The sequence below is a fragment of the Salminus brasiliensis genome, chromosome 2 (genome assembly GCF_030463535.1).
Source record: "Salminus brasiliensis chromosome 2, fSalBra1.hap2, whole genome shotgun sequence".
In the NCBI taxonomy this organism is placed as follows: Eukaryota; Metazoa; Chordata; class Actinopteri; order Characiformes; family Bryconidae; genus Salminus; species Salminus brasiliensis.
Genome location: NC_132879.1, coordinates 31,499,917 through 31,516,617, shown reverse-complemented (window position 1 = coordinate 31,516,617; position 16,701 = coordinate 31,499,917). Strand labels below are relative to the sequence as shown.

General features: G+C 41.8%; 1 protein-coding gene across 4 annotated transcripts in view; it reads right to left on the bottom strand.

Moving 5' to 3' along the window:
- plxnb2b (plexin b2b) overlaps positions 1–4,072 on the bottom strand; it is a 158,798-nt gene extending 154,726 nt beyond the window's left edge. For 2 of the 4 annotated variants that reach the window (XM_072672364.1, XM_072672367.1), the window contains exon 1: positions 3,629–3,715. Coding sequence is in view for 1 of the 4 variants with exons in the window: in XM_072672363.1 (XP_072528464.1) it covers positions 3,629–3,926 (298 nt within the window). In the remaining 3 variants the exon portion in view is untranslated. Of the gene's footprint in view, positions 1–3,628 lie in introns of all 4 variants that reach the window. The other 2 variants (XM_072672363.1, XM_072672365.1) reach the window with 2 other exon arrangements.
- Positions 4,073–16,701: the final 12,629 nt, after the last annotated feature.

Genomic DNA, 16,701 nt, shown 5'->3' with positions numbered 1-16,701 from the left:
CAGTCTCACTTTCAGCCTCTCATGTTATAAACTAGGAGGCAAGCAATTTTCATTTTCATGCATGATTTATTATCTCCACAGTATCTTGTTAGAGTAGTCTAGGGGGGCATTCCATGTCAAATCACCTGAACAGAAAAGGTTTTATCAGGGTCCATAACAAGCAACAGCATCAGAAGGTTAAAAATTATGGCATAGGTGTTTTTTTTTGTGTGTGACAATGTTCTGTATACATCAGTAACAGAAAATGTACATGCATACGTTAGATTTCTGAAAAGAAAGACTGTCTAATGCTCAGCAGAGATGTCATAGCCTAGCCATTTCCTAGCATGGCTCAGTTACAGTAAGCTAGTGTTCTAGTTTTTTTCCATTCAGTTCTAGTCTTGGGGGACCTCTACACTGTAGTCAGAAAAACTGGATTAGACAGTGAAATTTCCAGCTAGATTCTGGTAGAAGAAAGCTCAGAAGGCTTTAGAAGCCATCTACTGGATCTCTTAACAAAGGGGTTTAACTTGGATTTTCAAGCATCAACAGGGAAGCGCCCTAGTGAATTGGGACAACATACTGGGACATTTTAAAAGTTATTGGCCCCTGTCTTTAGCAAAAAACCTTGCGGACTGGTTTCATTCTGTAACAGCTGTCTCATTACAAACTTGCTGATAGGGCCTCACATGTCTAACATGGGTTCCCAAGGAGGCACAACTGTTAAGAAAGCTGCATCTCATCACTGTGACCCAGTGATGCGCAAGTCATCCATGTACAAGAGGTTTGACCAATTGCTCTCTGGGTGGTGAGAATGGTTTACGCCTCTATCTAATCAACATGTTGGCTTCGGTTATTGCGCAGGACACCTGTTATGTGGTAACTATCGCACTATAAAGAATGCTAAGACAACGTCTAGGAAATTCAGGTGACCAAAAGGAAGAGTAAAATACATTAATCAAACATAAAAAGAAAATCATTGGGAAATTGGCCAAATCAAAAATTAAAAATGTAATGTTTTGCATTTAACCTACATACTTAGGACTCCATCAATCTGAATTGCCTCGTAGAGAATGCCAACACATTGAACAGTTGTCAGCAGAGAAGGTGGCTCATGTTCTCCTTTTTAACTTCAAAAGCAGTGTGTTTCTATCTAAACAAACAAAACAAATTGTATGTTTGTGCCTAGCTAATGTAAATGAAACATGTCGAAGGTGTTGAAGGTGGTGTTAGTCAACCTGCGCTTTTAGTTTTGTGGGCTTCCTTTTGCTTTAATGTGAGACCAAGTCACGGGGAATTAAACAACTTTGACAACACAGTGGTTCAGCACATCTCAGAATGACAGTGATTTACTAAGCAGGCAGTAAAAGGGGAAGTAAAGTATAGCCTCTTCTGCGGCGCGCCATTCCCGATGAGTAATGCTACACACATGGAAAATAAGGGCCTTCAAAAACAGTGTCTGAAGTGCTACAAAAATGTTTTGTGGAGAGAAATTACTAACAAAAAAAAAAAACTTGAGTAAACACAAAGTCACCCTCCTATTTGTGGTTTGCAATGTCAGGTATTTAGTTGTTTATTCAGCTTTAAAAATGAAGGGGAGGGGGAAAAAACTTTAGCGGAACGGCGTCAGTGACACAGTAGCTTATGATTGTGAGTAATGGATGTATTATGAAAGTAATGACATTATAGAGGGAGGCTTGAAAAGAGCACAGTGACTGAAGGTGAATGGGGTCGTCCTCGGCTGTGAGGACTGTACTGAGAAATCATTTATCACTGCTTCATGCTTCTGATAAGGGACAGCCAGCCTTTTCTATCTACTCTAAGAGCGGCAGATAAGCTGGAAAAGTGAAGCGGGTAACGGCAAGCAGGAGTAGGAAGCTGTTTTTCTTAGTGTTGCATGGACTGGTGAATAAGAGAGGGACAGAGAGAGTGTGAGTGGTGAATACCTGCGTGAGAGCGCTTGAGAGAAAGATCCATGCATAGAAAGCTGGTGTTTGGGGTATGTGCCTCCTTATGAGGAGCCAGAGTGAGCCTGCCACTCCCAGTCTTCACTCTTACCCAAATGTAAACACACACACACAGAAAGAGAGCGCGGGGGAGAGGGGGAGAGTGAGAACCTCTTTAATCCGCCTCCACCATGAGAGCGTTTGTTTAATGTCATTTAATGAGGATAATCCACCGAAGATGCGCCTTCTCTTTTACAGTACGCTGCTGTCGGCTCTGGCTGGAGATCTGGGAGACTTCTGGATAAAGGCGCGATTGAGAGCCACAACGAGGCTGTACAGTGCAGCCACAGAGTGCCAGGGGCCGAGCGATACGGAAGGATGGCAAAACCTCAGACTTCCAGCAGAGACCTGAATGAGACTTACTGTCTGTCTGTCTGTGTCAGTCACTTTCCCTTTCTCTCTCTCTCTCTCTCTCTCTCTTCACTCAAGACAAACAAAACAACAAGCACAGCAAAAAAGCTTCTCTGTAGACTTTTTGTATACACACAAACAAATGACCACACATGCCAGATGAATCAGCGGGCAGGGGCATAGCAAGGAAGCTGACCACGATTCCACATGAGTGCTCTGACAGCGGCAACAGAGAACTTTATGGTTGGAATTTGGCTCGTATGCAAAGAAGACGGCCAGTGGCTTCGACCACAGTGCTTAATTGTGCACTCACTATGTATTTTGACTGAGACAAGAGACACAACCAGAGCATTTTGTGTCCTGCCTGGTCCTGAAGAGAAGTACATAAACCCTGCCTGTTGAGGCACTAACGAGGAAGAATTTGGTGGTGTATCAGGATGGGGAAAGAATAACTCATTCATACCCAACAGCTGAATGTACCACAGGCCGATGAAAAGTGCTGCAGAACTTGCTTGGACAAACATCGAACAGTTTGATTTCGTAGCTCTGAATTTTGATTATGTGTCATTTTCATACTTTAGTGGACCATCAAAATTGAGTGTTCTGTTATTCTGAGGTCTTAAAGCGGTGGGATCTTCATGGGTAAAGGCAATGACAAACTTCTTATGAGGAACCTATTTAGTTTAGAGCCCACGTGACCAGAGAGGTGAATGTAATCTGGTAGATGATGTGATAAAACTCGTAAACCTTTATAGATATATGGGTTTCTTGGACAGTTTGTGCTGAGGCATGCCCAGAAAACATTAGCCATATATATTAGCCTACATGCTAATGGCATGGACAGTAACAGGTAAAGCGGTGAGCCTGTGGTTTGCCTGTGGCATCAGAGTCTCTTAGAGCACCGTGTCCAATAAGCCAGCCTATTCAGACTACTCACAGCAGAGACACTAACTTTGGCTGAATGAAACCGAGACACTGAAGAAGCTTGAAATAAGTTCAGAGAGCCATTTACCCACCGGTGCACGGAGACAGTAAGACCACAGACCGGCTCTCTCCTACTGTGTGTGTGTGTGTGTGTGTGTAACGGTCGTGGCAGAACGCCTGTTCGCTCCCAGTGCTGTTTTCTCACAAGCGAAACTTAGACGAGACTTGTTTTCCGGCTCGTGCACGAAGCCAGACCAGTGTACCTTCACAACTTTCCCCTCAACATTCAGACATGAAGACGTTTTAGAGTCAGACAGCGAGACACGGGAACACACACACACACACACACACACACACGCCCCACTCACCTTGGCAGAAGAGGAGGAGGAGGAGGAGTAGCGCGAGCACGCGGAGCGGCCAGATGTCAGTTCCTCCCCGGAGAGCTGAAGATAATAAAAAACTGACACACGCTGTGGGCGATAGATCCCCAAAAAACGGCGACGTACAGAAAAGTTCACATCTTAGTTTCGGCGAGCGAGAGCGCGGCGCCCGGAGAGTGCGGCGGAGGAGAGAGGAGTCCTGTGGGGGAAGAAGGCGACGGCGAGGGCGGTCTGAGGAAGCAGACTGACTGAAGCGTGGAGGGAAAACTAACCGTCGCCTCACCATCCACGCCCAGGTATGGATGGTCACGTGACGCGGCCAGGTGTGCGCGCGGCGTTGCCTTGGCAGCGCGAGGCTCGTGGAGCTGCTAGTGCTCGACTCCGCTCGGGCTAGTGGAGAGCGCGCGCGAGAGAGGCTGAGGGGCGACAACACACCAGCCCGACAGAGCTGAGGAGGGAGGGAGGGAGAGAGAGAGAGAGAGAGAGAGAGAGAATGAGAGAGAGAGGAGGGGTTGGGGTGGGAAGGGGAGGGGGGGGGGGGGTAGAGAGTGAGAGAGCGAGCGGGACAGCCCTGCTTTCTCCTCCCCTTTCCTCAGAGCTGGAGAGCGCGGGGAGATGGAGCCAGTCCGACGGAAAAGGCGAGAGAAACGAGGCTGAGGCGAGATGAAAAACACCGTGTCGCGCTGGCGGGCTGTTAGCTTTAGCTGCTCGGCCTCTCTCTTCCTCTCTCCCTCTCATTTCATGCAAATCTTGAAGTGTTTTTTTACTCTAATCCAGCGCAGATTACTGTCAAAAGGGAGATTAGGGACACCGCTTTACTCCGGGAGAAGAAATCTATTTTAAATCGTTGTGTGCAACAATTTTCAATTTCTTTTCTGAACGCAGATTTACGACGTCATATATTTGTTGCTTCGGCCATTCGAGTTTATACCCCCCTTTCCCCTTTTACGACCCTCGGCGTTTAGCGGGCGCCTTTTTTAAACGCGTTACAGCCAGCCAAGTTTAATCTGCCTGCTCGAGCCACCTGCGAACATTTACCAGCCCGGGAGCCATCCGTCTTCCAGTAATGGGACAGTGAATGCTTTATTTCTGTCAGGGCAGAGTAATATATTCTACTAGATTTGCCCCACTGCACGGCTGTAAATATGAAGCTCGCAATCAATACTTTTGTCACTAATGTTTATCGCTTGCCGAGTTCCTATTCTACCAGGCAATTTCTGGAGTTTTCCTGGAACTTCTCTTGGAGTTATTGCTGTGTCTGTGTGCCCAGTCCCCAAAACTTTCAACACACTTTCCTTGCTCTCCCTCCTTCCATTCTTCATTTCCTTGCTCTCCACAGTTGTAACTATTCTAATCTCAACAGTATTTCTCACTATACAGATCTCATCCAGCTCATGAGGAGTCTGTGGATGAGGTGATGGGCTGGTGTGTTTGGGGAAGTGGGTGTCAAAGGGCAGGAGGAAGAAACACTGTTCTATTCAATAGGGGTGGCCAATGTAGGGACATTTAATGTTACTGTGATTAATTGCAAGAGTGTACTTTTATACTCCATCAGCACTTAAAGAACACTGTCTAAATGTGTGTTTCATTACAAACAGAAAACTCTTTAATCAAAATCAATTTTAATAGGTTTTATGCTAGATTCCATATTTTTGCTATTGGAGGAATTCAGTTTTAAGCTGATGGATGGGAAATAGCTAGCAAAAAAAAATGGCAATGACCAGTGGCCCTGCACTTTTTGATTCATATTCATATTTATTGAAATGTTTTTGATAAATAACATAAAGTACATTCTATAATTATGAATGTGTAATATTTCCTTCGCTGAAGTCCAGGGGTGGCATGGTATAGTGGGCCTGGAGCTTCGGGTTCGCTCTTCGCATTAGTCTGTGATTGGTGAGTCGGAGATTGGTGTGTTCTCCCCAAAGGTTTCCTCAGGGTGCACAATTGGTTGATAGACTGGCCATGCTAGGCATGAAAGTAGATGAGTGTGGGTGGTACCCTGCATCCAGGGGGTTTTTCCTGCCTTGCACTTAATGATTCTGGGTAGGCTCTGGTCCCACTGCAGCACTGACCAGGAAAAAGCAGATAAGATGATAAATACTGAATGAATGTTTTTTTTTTTTTGGCATATTGCCCAGCCCTACTAGTCAGATTATTAGATTAGTATTAGACTCAACATTTGCTCAGTGTGAGTCTAACATTTCTAGAATAGCTCTGAGCTGATTTGCAAACTGATTTGTTGATTCTAGTCTGTCCTCTGAGTGTTCCTATCATAGAGAGAGAAAGAGGGGAGACAGGAGCCTAGCAGTTGGCTGGCCTGGCAGTCTTCTGGAGCCTTGTTGTGCACTGAGTGTCACTGTAGTAAGTGATTTATGGTTATGCAAATGCTGCTGTCTGGGAATGAAATGGGCACTGCCCCAAAGGCTTGTGGGAAAGGTGGAGAGCGGCAGGGCTAAGTCAGCCTCACAGCGCTGGGACAACTTGAAGCGAGATGGAGAATAGGATGGAGTGATGAGAGTAAGAGAGAGAGAAGTGAATGTAGTGCTGAGATAGGTAGAGAATCAGAGGGATTGCCTTTAGAGGTCTTCAGGGTAAGTTGGAATGAGATAGAAAAGTAGGCCAGGCCAGTCGTGTGTCTATCTGGCAAATCGACAATATACTGGAGACAGAAGCATATGGCATGTGTGTGTGAATGCCATCTCACTGTGGGTGTTGAAATATAACGCTGCAGGTCAGCAGGGAGTAGCACTCAGGGGTCAGGAGCTGCGAGCCAGTGCCTTCAGGAAAGGAGGACAAAATCTGCAGCTCAAAGCACAAACACTCTCACAGAGTTCCCTTTCAGTCCATTCAGTTCACATATCACCTCAACCAATTCCACAGATGAGTGAAAGCTGGTGGCTACAAGTGACCTGCATTTTTAATGTGCTTCAGTATTTGTGAAGTCTGCCTGATTTGCCTGAGCTTCTCCAATCACACCATGACCTTGATACCTACCTCATGCAATTTGTCTTCTGAGATCTACATGTCTTCACAGGCTCCCATGCTCACTTTCCAAAATCTTGGTATAGTGTGAGTGCCCCCTACTGGTCATATGTGTTGATCAACTAGATAAGTAGTTGTACCCTTTCAGCAAAGGTATGAAAGCAGAAGGTTCACTTAGAGCCAACGGTAATTGATTGCCTTCGGCCAGGTGCACTGTATAATAAGGTGTACCAGGGTTAGTTTTTTGAAGATCGACTTGGCATAAAATATTGTTTTTGTTCTTCTGAATAGTTTTTCTTGGCACTGTTTCAAAGTGGATTATATTTACAAAAGTATTGGGACACCTGCTCTTTCATTGTTGCATCCAAAATCAAGGTTTTATATTTACAAGAGAGTTTGTGAGGTCAGGTCCCCACCTCACCCCCAACTTCCCAACTCATCCCAAAAGTATTGGATGCAGCATCGTAAATCCAGGGAACTGTTCCACTGCTCCACAGCTCAATGATGAGGGGCTTTCTACCCCTCTAGCCAACACTTGGCATTAGGCATGGAGCCAATAAGTTCATGTTTATCTGCTCCAGAGACTCCTATTCTATTAGCAGTACTGCTCTACAGGACTAGACGAGATGTGTATGTGGGGGTGTGTGTGCATTTGCACATCTGTGTCAGCAATGGGTGGAAGTAGCTGAATGCATTTACTAGAAGGAGTGTCCAGAAACACTTGGACATTGTGTATATTCAAGTAGGTCTTAATGTCTGTGTATTCCTGGTCAGGGTTCTGCTGGTTCCGGACCCTACCTGGTATCATTGGACGCAAGGCATGTATAACTGCTGGACAGGGGCACCAGTCCACACCCTTTCCCTCACACCTGGGGCTGTGTTGAATAGCCAGTTCACCTACCATGCTTGTTTTTGGGAGGTGGGAGAAACCTGGAGCACACAGAGGAAACCTATGCACACAGAAATAGAGAACACATCAAACTCCTCAAAGACAGTGAGGATCAAACCCACAACCTCAGGCCCCTAGTGCCATGCAGTCCACTTCAGCAACACCATGCCTTCCCCTTTTGTATTAGAAATACCCTGAAATGTGGTTTTCCCAAAACTGCCAAAATAATAATGGTTTAACTGAACTTAATCATAAAAATGGTTACAATGATTTACTGTAAGTCTTCTTTGAGTTAAATGATCTGTTAACTTACTACATTTAATAGATTTTGACATTCACTTCTCCAGCAGCAGTATGACTGATCTGTTATTCTATTCATAGGACGTGCTTAATTGTGCATTATCGCAAAGGAAAGATAATACTTTGTCTTCAGATTTTGAACCAACACTGTAAACCTTAAGCCTAAGAAATACATGCAGTTTAACTAGGTGTATCTGAGTGAACTACCTGTTAATTTGTTGGAGTTTAATAAAACCAGTTCATTTGTTTGGAACCATATGAAGTCGTATTTTTTCACAGCATAACTGTAAGGTAAAGTGCTTAAAATGAATCCCCTGTTGAAGGACTGTTAAAGACTTTTTTGTTTTGTGTTAAAACCCAACTCTTTTCCAGACATGCTGTGTCAGGGGAAAAGCTGTGAATGTGGCTACAGATAGGTGTGATTTGAGAGACATTTCAGGATCGGAGGCAAGACACCAGATGGAGGACTCTGACACAGACGAGTCTGCCATAGCAGGAGGGAACCGAGCTGAGAAGAGCGCGTCACACGCTCTGAGGCAGGTTATTTCAGGCATGAATACCGTTAACCGTTAGCTTGGAATCATTGCACAACCCAATGGACCACAACACCGACTATCTCTCTGACTTATGACTCTCAAAGTGCCTGTGGCAGACTGACTCCGGTCTTTAGGAGCGCTCTGGGCACCAGCCAGTTGAATACTCCAGAAGAGCAGTAAGAGAAAAGTTACAATCATCTGGACTTTCTGAGTTCACGTAGGCGTTTGGCAGACTAAACATGCTGCAGGACAAATGATGCTGAGTGTAGCTTCAGAGCTTTAGGTGTAGAATTATAGAGGCCATGAACAACATCTACATCTAAGCTAAACAACAGCTGGTGAGACAGGCTTCTTCTCTCACAAGACACACACTGCTCATAACAGAAAGTTCATCAAAGAAATAAATGAACACATAAACCTTTGGTTAATACAGGCTTTAGTGAACAGGTCAGTAGGTGTATGTGTTTCAGTATGTGGTAAATAAAGGTGCTGGTTCCAAAATGCATCAAAGGCCAATTGAGTTGTTGTGTTTGCTTTTTCAGGAAAATAATATATGCTAGGAGTAAACTTTACCTGCACAAGATGCGGATGATTAGTCTTAGCCATTGACAGACGGTAAATGTGTGAAACTACTGCAGTGGGAAAGAAAGCAGTGCTCTGAGAACCATCACCGTGACCTCATGAGTAGGCCTTGATTACAATGCTGCAAATTTAGTGTTTTATGATTCTTTCCCAGTGTGTTTCCTATTGTGTTAAATGAAACCTTTCTAATATGTTTTGCAATGGAATTCTGCTGAAACCTACTGTGATAGTAAATGGTCTCATTTTCTCCATCTTATTATTTGCTCTTGATGGTGGAAGACAGTAGGTAGAGATGTGATCAAACACAAAGTGACGTGATCAGATCAGATCAAGGACTCGTAGTGAAAAAGGAAGGAAACAGGGGTCACTCTCCAAACTGATCTTACCGATTCATAACTGATAACCACAATTGAAATGATGATAAAGCATCAAGATATATTAGAAAAATACATCAATCATAAATCATTCTGATTAGTGCCTTCATAAACTTACACCAATCTGTGGATTTTTGGATTTTGGCTGCTGGCAAGAAAAAACTCTGCTCTACTGTAATCTGGATCATCCTGGATGGAGTATTAAAAAGTTTGTGTGCTATACTTAGAAACTAGGCCTACATTTTCATTCTCCAGCATAATACCTATAATCTATAAATCCTCTAAGTTGAGAGAGAAGCGATTCAGCTCTGGCTTTAGGTTTGCTCTCCTCTTTAGAAACTCAAGATTCAGAATAAGCAGCTATTGGAAGTGCATTTGTCAGAATGTTGTTTTTTTTTAATATTACTGCCTGCAAAGCCAAGCTTTCTGTCGTGGCACAGTGGGTATTGCGTGGGTGCAGCCTGGTCTCTCATGTTGAAACAGTGCCATGGCTCTGCCATCTGCCGTGCTCTATTTTCATCCCTGAGCTAAGAGTCAAAGGATACATTAAAGGGCCTTTTGTGGGTTTAATGGCTTACATTTACATGCTTTGAGTTAGAATAGGTTCCTACATAGAAAACCTAAAAGTGTTACACAGTGCAAGGATATGAAGAAGTAAGTAGCCCTGTGAAAATGTCCCTATTTTAGCATGTTTATATATATATATTTATATATATATTCTCATTTGAGTGGCATCGGGTTTAGAATGTGAACAACAGCACAACACCTCAATATCTGCATAAAAGCTGTATTACCACAACTCAAATTGTGGTTCTGAATTCCAGTCCCAGTGACATCATGCACTTTGCAGTGCTTTAGCACACCTAAGGGTTAGGGTATGTGTTAAAGCAGGAACAACAAACACACAAAGAACTGACACTGAGAACAGCCATCATTGAGAGAATTCACACATGGTGCACTGAACTGCATAGGTGAGTGGAAACACGTCACAATCAATAGATATCTCAGAGGCACTTAAAAGAAGGACAGTTGCCTGTGCGACTGGGTGAGGTTACAAAAACAGATTTGAAGGACATGACATGGCAGTTCCATGACATGACAGATCATTTACACATGAAGAAACATCCAGATCACTAGATACTGTGTCTATACAGAGCAATCCTCTCCACCAAACTATAGCAAAGTGATTTTTTGCTAGCCATGTCAGCCAAGCACTTTGGGATTTAGCATGCCAAGACATTTACATGACCTGGCACCACTAGAAATGGCGATGCAGGTTGGGGCTGCAGTGTTTATGGCTGCAGGACTTGTTCTGGGCAACTTTATGAAAAATGTTAATTGTTATCATGTAATAACTATTTTGTTTTGAATAATTCCTTGATCTATCTGTGCTCCACCTGAAAAATGCCAAGTTGAACAAGCTTATTTTCTTTTCGACAGTGTAGCTAATTGAGTTAACATTTTTTTGTAAATAAATACTGAAGTCACACATAAGGAATCATACAGTAAACTTAAAAGTGTTAAACAAACCAGCATACTCTGTGAAGCATTTAGGTGGGCTATTATCTGGTGTGCTGTTAACTTGTGGTTTGTGAGGCTGACTTTTGACCGATACTGTAAACGATTTGCCCATTTTCATACACAGACACCACACTAAGCTTCTGACCACAGGTATACAGCTGTAGTTTGAACTACACAACGTAACGTCAGTGTTTTGTTTTTTTTGAGCATTCTCTGGAACCTCAGTTTAGAAAACACCTGTCACTTAATGATGGTTTGTACTATGTAAGTTACCATGTGGTGACCTTGGCGGTACAAATATGTTGCTAACGTGCTTTTGGGTACTGTGCTTTTGGTAAACGCACCCCAGTATAATGTATGTTAGCTATGCGTCAAGTTGGTCATAAAATATTTTATATGATAGGCTAGACATGCATTGTTTGATGGACACTGCCAAGGATGGAAATAAGACTGACTCTTAATATTCATCCATTTTGTGCGAGTAAACAGTTAAACATGGCGTGACAATGGGGAAGCTTATGTATTTTCTCTAAAGAATAGCTCTTAGCATTCATTTGGAGATGGCAATTACTGTACGCTGTTAAAACTTTAAGATTCTTGAGGAACTTCAATTGAAGGTTCTTTCATTTGAAACAGTGGAGGAATCTAATAAGGTGCTTTAAGGAACTTTAAAAGATTTTTAGTAGAAAAAGGTTCCTTGAAGGTTGCTCAAAGCACTGTGAGAGGTTCCTTCACAGCTTCAAACTGATGAACCTCCAAAAGTTCCTCAAGGATCGTATACTTTTAACAGTGTATATACTTCCAACCTTGGTAGTTTAGCTGGAAACGCAATATTATTAGCTATTCTAAACAAAGTTTGCGAAGCATGAGTACGTACATGTTGTAATCAAACAATTTATTATGCTGTAATAAAAATACCTGATTTATTCAGCAATTCCAGGCCTAGCAATTCTTCGCACATCCCATTTGCTGACACAACCAATTGTGAACCGTGCTTAAATATACACATGCTGATAACAAGTGCAGTCCCAGTAGCTGTAGTAGAGTAGTGCTTACTGTACTTCAGTAGGGCAATACTCATATAACCAATCCGCTGTTTGCCTCCGAGTTTGAAGAGGATGGGTCTTTTTTAGCCAGATTAGAGCAGAAACAGACAAGCTGTGTTCAGCTGTGATTGCAAACACGGACAGGTTGTAATCCTGTTATCTGCATACTCACCTGGGTTTTACTGTCGCCGTCCCCAGCAGCGTCAGGAACCATCGCTCCACTGTGCCTGGCAGAACTCCCTTCCTGGAGTCAGCAGGGAGAGCAGGGCACCTAACAGCAGTGCCGCTTGTACTGACCTACATTCAGTTCCTTAGCTTTTTGATTTTAGCAAGCAATATGAAGTGTTATAAAATTGTGCTGTCAATCAGTGAGGTGAGAATTCATAACTTGGCACTCACTATACAGCAAATGTTCAACCTTCCACACTGCTTCTCACCTAGATGTTCGAGAGATTCTACTGCTGTTTAGAGGACTCTTGCTGAGCTGAAAGCCAGCAACACTGCTCCCAGTTAGTGGCAATTCAGCTTTCAAATGTGTTTAAATAGAAGACATTCAGGATAAGCCTGTACATGACGTGCAGCACACAGATTGTCAGTAACTGGACGATAAGACATGCACTGAATCAAAACGTTAGAACGTCAGCTGTGTAGGACGTCAGCTTTGATTTGAGAGCATTTACACCCACAGTTTACTGAGTGAATTCAGTAAAAATCACAGCCCATTTATGAGCATGATCTTAAATAAAATATTCATGTACTGTACAGTTATGTAAGAACTGCGCTGAATATTGAGTGTTTTGTTAGAGACATTAGTTTAATGTAATAATTATGCAGTTGTGGCCTAAAGGACTGTGGCCAGAAGGTCGCTGGTTTGATCTCCCAGACTGGCAGGATGTGGGGGTGGAGGGAGTGAAGCAACAGCGCTTTCATCTCCCTCAATGTTCCTGGTTGAAGTGCCCTTGAGCAAGGTGTCTGTGTCTGCCCACTGCCACAGGTGGGTTAAATGTGGAAGCTAAATTCCGATGTACTGCTGTTCATGGAATAAAGGAACAGCGAGCATGAGCTCGAGTCTTGAGGTTTGGTCCTTGACTGGAGAGGAAAGAAAGATTTAGAGAGAAGGTGGATGGTACAGAAATTTAAATGTAATAAAATTTACTCCGAAATTAGCTCATTATTAGAAATCATATTCAACACAATCACATATGAAATTGCAAATGAAAGGACTATTCTACTTTTCTTATAGGTCATGCTATATTCAGCTCTTCCTTAATACTCTGATCAGCTCCTCACAGTCACTATCAATTAATGTACAGGCCAAGAATGAATGAGGTTCTCTACACTGACTGATTTAGCTGCTTGGGTCTATTTAACAGACATTGTTATTTAGTAAAATCAGCAGTGTTAAACATCACACTGTTGATAGTGTTATACTTTCAGCATAAAAAAGAACACTTGCATGGTACCTTGTTTCACACACACACAAACACACACACACACATACACACACACACACGTGTTGTAGATAATTATATATATGATAATAACACTTTGTACATTTAACACTCCTGCTGTTATTTGTACTGGTTTTGGTAACTATCATAAGTGTTACTAATAAAATTTGTAAATATGCAGCACTATCCAACTCTGCATAAGTGAATAACATTCAACACTATCTTCACACTGAGGAGGTTTCTGTGCACATGTAACAGACATGTATTGTTTAGTAGAATGTTGTCTTTCTCTTTATAGATGTGCTGATCCCACCTTCCATATAATGAACCTATAGAATTAAAGCATGTTTAAAAATTTAGTGCAATACAATATACAGACTGTTCAATTCAGCAGTTGATCTTCTTGATAAAAGTTCGGCAGAATACATTAATTGTGTATTTTATGTTATTCTTTGATGTATAAATAGTCTAAATATAAAAATAAATGTATTGTGTATTAATATAAATAGCTTCAACTAATGACTATTTTGGTAGTCGACTAATCTTTAGATTATTTTTACAATTGGTTGATCAATGTTGCAACAATGTTTAAATGTTTAAACACACTGTATAAAACACTGTTGTGCTAAGACTGTTGAGATTGTTGAGCTAAAAGCTTTAATAAAAGTCTGAGCAGTAATACAAGGTTTCTTGAACCTATAAAAGGATTTCTTTCAGAGAATCTAGACGATAAGTTTGATGAACAATATATAATATTAACATCCAATCAATCCACTGTTAGAACATTTCTAGAAGCATTTTGGCCAATGTCAGCATATGAGAAATATCAGTCAGGCCAATCATCAGTATCTTGTGCAGGTAACATTTACTTCCAGCTTTTCTTATTTAACTCGTGACTCCAGGGTTTTGCATTTCAGATGTTCATGCTGAAGATGTTCAAGATCTCAAAAACCTCTTTAAATGAACATACACACAGCTGAACCTTTATTTTCTGGAGTTACGCTAAACTCTCGAGTAACAAAAAGTGCAATTTAAGATAGACTGCGCTAAATTAATTTTACTTGATTACTTGACATTTACAACTGCACCTTTGACATAGCTAAAAGTGGAACTCTATATTAGTGCAACATTAAGTCACGTTTAGCATTGGAAGGTTACTCAGACAGCCTTCAGCTCTGAAATCAATCAACTCATCATGCCATTAAACACACCTCCAAGCCTAAGAGAGGGTATCCTGGGTGGAATGACTTCACATTGATGGTAAGTGTCAGTGGATGGAGGACACGCCCAGTATGCAAACAGATGGTGTCAGGAGCCAATGGCAAAGATGAACAGCACAAACAAACCCTACAGGTCAGTGTATATTATTAAAGCAGCACAGCTGACTCAGCTACATGGAACCTGTTCAGAAACTATGATACTTTGCATAAACAAGCAAAAACATGTCAGATCAACTGATCTCACTCTGATATTGTGCCAACACGATTCTCTGTTACCTGAACAAGCGATGTATTATGTAAATGTATTATGTGGCTGGTTGATTAAGGTATTGCTCTAGTGTACTAAGGCACAGGGGCGAATGCTACAGGGCTTTTCAGTCTTGCACACCTGGAACTTTGAACTGCGCACCCACATGCGGTTTCATTACATTTTCCCATAGGCTCCTGGCATCATCTATTTGCACATTGAATGTGCCCCCGCCCCCTTCACTCACCGTCAGTGTGTAGTCATTCCCTGCCAGACTACCTTCTCTTGAGCGCAGTACAAAGTTTTATGTAGTGGATGACTGCCTGTTTCCAGTGTTTGAGGCTGTAAGGATAGATTGCTAGTTTTTGTTCTGGAAAGTTTGGTTATGCTGGCTGAGTACTGTAATAAAAATAATTTTTACTTATTCAGTGCTGCAGGTTATATTGCCAGTGTAAGTTGTGTTAAGGTGTTAAGCTACTTGAGCTTCTGTAGGTTTACAGTGTAACTGACTCAATGCAAAATATGTTAATGGACCAACTAGATGTCTTTTATTAAAATGTCAGTGACTTAATACTTTCAGCTAAGTAAACAATTAGAGCTGGCTAAACCAAATAAGTATAGTAAGAGCAATGTGAAACTCCTAATACATCAGGTTACCTGAACTAAATTTTGTTTGTTAAACAAAGAAAGTCAGTAAAAATCAAAAAAAGTTTTCTTCAAGCCTAGCTGTACTTCTCATTACAACACATGCTCATGTTAGCTCAACTGAATCATTTCTGTTGACAAATAAAAGTCAGTATAACTAATCATTTGCAAACGTTAAGTAAACAAGAAAACATTTGGTAAGATTTGGTGTGCTGTTTTTTTTATTGTGCAAGAAAACAACAGTGTATTTTACAACTGAATTATAGATGTGCTGCAACACAGAGACTATCTAGTTACCATTAAGTAAAGGAGGGTTAAAATAGGGAAGACAAGACGGTGTAACATTAGGCTACATTAACTCATTAAAATGAGCTAAAATAGCATTGTGTCAGCAAGCACCATCAATGACACCTTGTTTTCTAACAAATAAACCAACCACCAGTTGGTTCAAGCATGAAACTGTAGCAAAAACACCCATCTGGAGGAATGTTAGTCATCATGGCTCCAGGGGGCTTGCATTTCAGATGTTCATGCAAGATCTCAAAAACCTGTTTAAAGGAATGTAATTCAATCATGGACAGTGGTTCCACACAGCAGAACTCATTTATTTACATTTATTAACATGAACATTTATTTTCTGTAACTACACAAAACTCTTCTGTGACAAAAACACAACTAAATTAGCAATTTAATATAACTTAGACAATCTAGCCATGCCAAACATACATATTTATGTAGACCATAATTTCAATTAAACTTAGTAACAAACACTGGCAACAACAAACAACCAGCTATCATATTCACAACAGCTGACAGCATAACTGCAGTAGCACATGAGGACTCTGAGAAGCAGAGAAAGCTGCAACTCACTCAAACAGCCATCCACACTGAGAAACACCAACTAATCACTACATTAACTGTAGCTTCATACCTAAGAGAAGGCACCCAGGAATGATTACACATTGATGGTGAGTAAGGGGGGGAAAGACACACCCAGTATCCAATCAGATGCTGCCCTGAGCTAACGGGAAATGTGTGTGTTTGATTAATGAAGGTTGCATTCCCCAAACATAAGGAACCTAACTTCATCACCAAGACCTTAAATGCACTCTAAAGTCTCAAACCGTCAGTGGCCAAAAAAACTTGTTGTGGGTGTGGCTATGCCAGGACATGCCTTGTGTGACACTTCCATGTATTAAACTCTTATTATTCTATGTTAATACAGTTTTCCCTTCTAGGCTGCCTTTAAAATGAGTGAAGGATCA